The sequence below is a fragment of the Cariama cristata genome, unplaced genomic scaffold, assembly GCF_000690535.1.
Source record: "Cariama cristata isolate BGI_N322 unplaced genomic scaffold, ASM69053v1 scaffold31259, whole genome shotgun sequence".
NCBI classification, from domain to species: domain Eukaryota; kingdom Metazoa; phylum Chordata; class Aves; order Cariamiformes; family Cariamidae; genus Cariama; species Cariama cristata.
Window position 1 is genome coordinate 4,263 of NW_009635701.1, and position 3,923 is coordinate 8,185.

Genomic DNA, 3,923 nt, shown 5'->3' on the forward strand with positions numbered 1-3,923 from the left:
AGCCAGAGCCATGCAGGTGAGGTGTGGGGTCCCATCCTGAGAGCAGCCAAGGGGACAGTGGGACCCCCAAAGCTGTTCCCCCAGAAGGGCCCGAGCGGTGTGCAGGGTCTGACCCACGGCCCCGGCAAAGCCACCGTCCCAAGGCGAGCACTGCCCCAGAGGGACAGGAGCGGGTCGGCACAAAGCCCAGGGGCTGTGGGGCGCACCAAGCCCAGGGGCTGTAGGGACCCTGCACGTCTGCTCGGGGACGGGGACTCCCAGCCTCAAAACAGGCTGAGCCCATCCCCAACAGCCGAGGAGCAGCGAGATGTCTTCTCAGGCTGCGGTGCCTGGCTGCAGGCGTGGGTCCAGCTCCTAACAGAGACAAAATTAACCACCAGAACCAGGACATTTCCTGGTGCCGATGGCCCCGGGGTGGGAGAAACCTGCCCCGTGTGAGGCAGGCGCAAGGCTCATTTCCAAAATCACAACCCAGGCCCCCTTGTCGCGCTGCAGGAGAAACACACAACTTCGTTCACCTTGATCGTTACAGAATTTACTGATAATCACCACCACGATTAGAAGTGTCAGTAGAAAAATAAAATTTACAGAGTTTTCTATCATACAAAGATTTGTTCGTGACAGCCGCAGTCGTTAGCGAGATAGGAAGTCGGGCGGTATCTAAATCAGAGCAGCACAGGGGATGTTTGCACACAGAAAGCAGGGCCACGAGTCTCAGCCTGAGCAGCGGTGTTTCTCCAGGGCAGGCGGCTTCTCTGCAAGGTGTTTCCTTGACCAACACTGCCGGCTGGGCTCCCTGGCCACGGGGTTCACAGCGCTGCCCAGCCTGGGACACCCTGGCATTGACGTTTTTGCAAGCTTTTTGCAGTTTTTGGCAAGTTTGACCGAGCAAAGACTACCGACATCTGCTGAAAACTGAAGGGATTCCTCCGCTCGCCTCACTCAGGATAAAGGAACGTAAAGGGAAGACCAAACCGATGCGGTGAGAGGGGAGGAAACTGCCGGCAGTGACCAACCTTGTGCATCCACTCAAGACTATTCCTCCTTCCCATTTGGATCTGGTTTTACTGGAGAGAGAGGTCGGGAAGGCAGCCAGAGGAGCGGAGGATGATCTGCGAGTACCGAGGTGACACAAAGGACTCGCCCCCAGCGCTAATACCTGTCCAGACAAGTCAGCAGCTGATTGTTCACCCTTTTATGCAAGAATTCCCTGAAAATTTCACAGCGCCTGGGCACAGAGAGGCACCACCGGCTCCAACCACTCAACTTCCAAACAGTGGCCAAGCTGCCAACTCTTCAAGCAAAGCAGACCCCCTCCTCAAAACAGACTTGGGGAGATCATAATGGGTAGAAAACAGGCGGTTTTCAGTTCGCCCAGCACCAAGTGACTTTATTGAGCAATTTTTTTCCTTTTGTTCTGAGCTCTTAACAGCCCGGATTTGTGTCCCACATGCCTCAGCCCCGTTACTGCAGAGGAACCATCCTCGTGCCGCAGCACGTGGCACACCAATAAAGTGCTTTCTCAGTTGCAATCACCTTAGTCCTTGCTACTGAGGGATGCCAGGCACCAGAGCAGAGGGAAAGGGGAGCACAGCGGGTGCCCAGGACACTGGTTTCTAGCGTCACCTGAAAGGTAAGGTCAGCCTAAGTTCCACAAGGGACTTTTAATCCATCCAGGAAAACGCAGGATAATTCCTGTGAATTAAACCAGGCACTCTGGACACACGCTGTGTATGCAGCCATTTGAAATAAGAAGTGGGAAGGGGGAGAGACATCTAGAGAGCTCGTTATTCCTGCTTTTTCATTGGGGACAGAAGCGAAGAGGGAAGGAGAGCCCCAACCTTGCCCAGGGGATGCCACGGTAGGAAGACTGGCTCACTACAAGCAGCACAGCACACGGGGCACTCCAAAGATCCAGGGTTTAGTACAGATTAGATCGCTTGGACCTCACCCACCTAAGGAGAAGGATTCCTATTAAAGTCTTTCCTAACATGCACAGCTTTATTCCCTGAACTAACAAGGGCTAAAATTTAGAGTAATCTCAGTAAGCAGCTCCCGAAAACCACCTCTCACTATCAGCTGTCAACAGACCACTCTGGAGAAGTTAATACATAGAGAGAAATTCTTTTTTCATGATAAACACAGCGCCCTGTTGAGGGTTGTTTCAGCACAGAGGGCATGGAGTTCATAGAAGATAACTGGCCTTCCGAAATATTGCAGGTACAAAAGGCGAGCTGGTTTGGAAACCAAAGGAGTTCAGCAAAAACACTGAGGGGACGTGTGTCCTGCGTGGCTGGACACAGACAGCGCCTTCCCTCCGCAGCCCACACGAATGTCAGCCGGTAATAAACAAACAAGGACCACAGCACATCCACGGGGCTGGCTCCACTGCCCAGCCACACCCTTAGGGTTCAACCGCAGCTTCCCCTAGGGCCCTGAAAATCCAAGCCCCCAGAAAGCGCCCAACTAGCTACCTGAGCGCCCCAGCCACATGGCTCGCCTCCAGGCAAAAGGGGCAGATCTATGAGTTGTTAGTTAAAAATCACTTAAAACAAACTAAAACAATTCATTAGGAGAGACCATACTGCCTGCTGGTAAGGGTTGGTGTGGGGCTGTGTTCGCATGGCTTGGCCCTCCCCGATGGACACGGGAATCACCCAGGCTCCTCCCGGGACCCTTGCAGGCATCCCACCCACCGGCACGCTGTGGGCTGGATGCCAAAAACATGGCACACTCCTTGTCTCCACACCTGGAAACCCGCAAGTCACGACAACCCAGCGCTGACTGTGCAGTTCTCACCAGCGCAGTCACCAAAGAAGCAGCGGGCTGAATTTTGTACAAGCTGGCCAGCGATGTTTACGTATCAGTGAAGACACCCAATTCCACCACACCAATGTAAACATGATCAGCAAGTAAAAGGAGAACGGAGAAATTCTAAAATGATTTTTCCTTTTGCTGCTCCCAAATTCACTATGACCAAGATCTGGTATTAGGAAGTTGGGGCCAGGAGGAAAAGAAATTAATTTTCTCATTTAAAAAATTCACATTAAAACAGCTTCAGCTTCACTGCAAACAAAGCAGCAAGAGGTCAAAGCATTAAGGGAGCTCTGAAGACATCACATGGCTCTGAACTACTGTTCCTACCCCAGAACAGCCGGTGTCACATCTTACCTTACAACCTGTTGCTACAATTCATCACTGGTAAAAGATGTGTGGGCATCCTCCTCCTACCCTCCAGAGAAATAAAGTTTCACTTGGCACTTAATGTTACCAAAAAGTAACAAAATTTACAATTTTTAGCTTAATTTCAAGCTCCGCTGGAGGCAGGAGGAGGCGTTCACCTATCATTCAACCAGTGGAGAAAGCACACGCCAAGGCACGCCTCCAGTTGCGCTCATGATTTGTTTCAGAGGCGGCGCAGGAGGCAGATCCTTCACTCTTCCTTTGATTTGTGATCTCTAGCGTCTGCAGCAGAGCTAGAGAGTGGCTAAAATACGTAGAAACGAAACCACCACCACGCAGAATGTCTGGCCCACTCCTAAAATGAGGGCTTCAAAGGGAATCATTTTTTTCCCTGCAGCTCTGTAAACTCCAGCAATGGCAGCACCTGTGGAGAGGGGAAAAAGCCGAAACGTGAATGCGTGACAGCACGTGAGACATACACTGTTGTACCACAGGGACGAAGGGGAAAGTCTCAGAGGACACGAGACGAGGGCAGAGAACAGGGAGGGTCTGCGGGAGAGGGCCCTGAACCCCTGTGCACTGGCTGGCAGAAATGCTGGACTGAGTTTACTGTGACAAACCTCAGCCAGTAACCAACGCATGTTGGTGGCAATGGGTAAAGTGGTGGCGGTGAAACTCGGTTGAGGCCTCCAGAAGGTCTGGAGGTTGGGGGGGTTTTGGACATGCTCTCCTCACAAGAT

The 3,923-nt window shown here is 52.3% G+C and overlaps 1 protein-coding gene across 1 annotated transcript in view; it reads right to left on the reverse strand.

Moving 5' to 3' along the window:
• Nucleotides 1-3,476: 3,476 nt before the first annotated feature.
• TMEM170A (transmembrane protein 170A) overlaps nt 3,477-3,923 on the reverse strand; it is a gene marked incomplete at its 5' end in the record, with an annotated part of 1,075 nt that continues 628 nt past the window's right edge. The window contains 1 exon segment of the mRNA XM_009707651.1: nt 3,477-3,607. Coding sequence (XP_009705953.1) covers nt 3,477-3,607 — 131 coding nt within the window.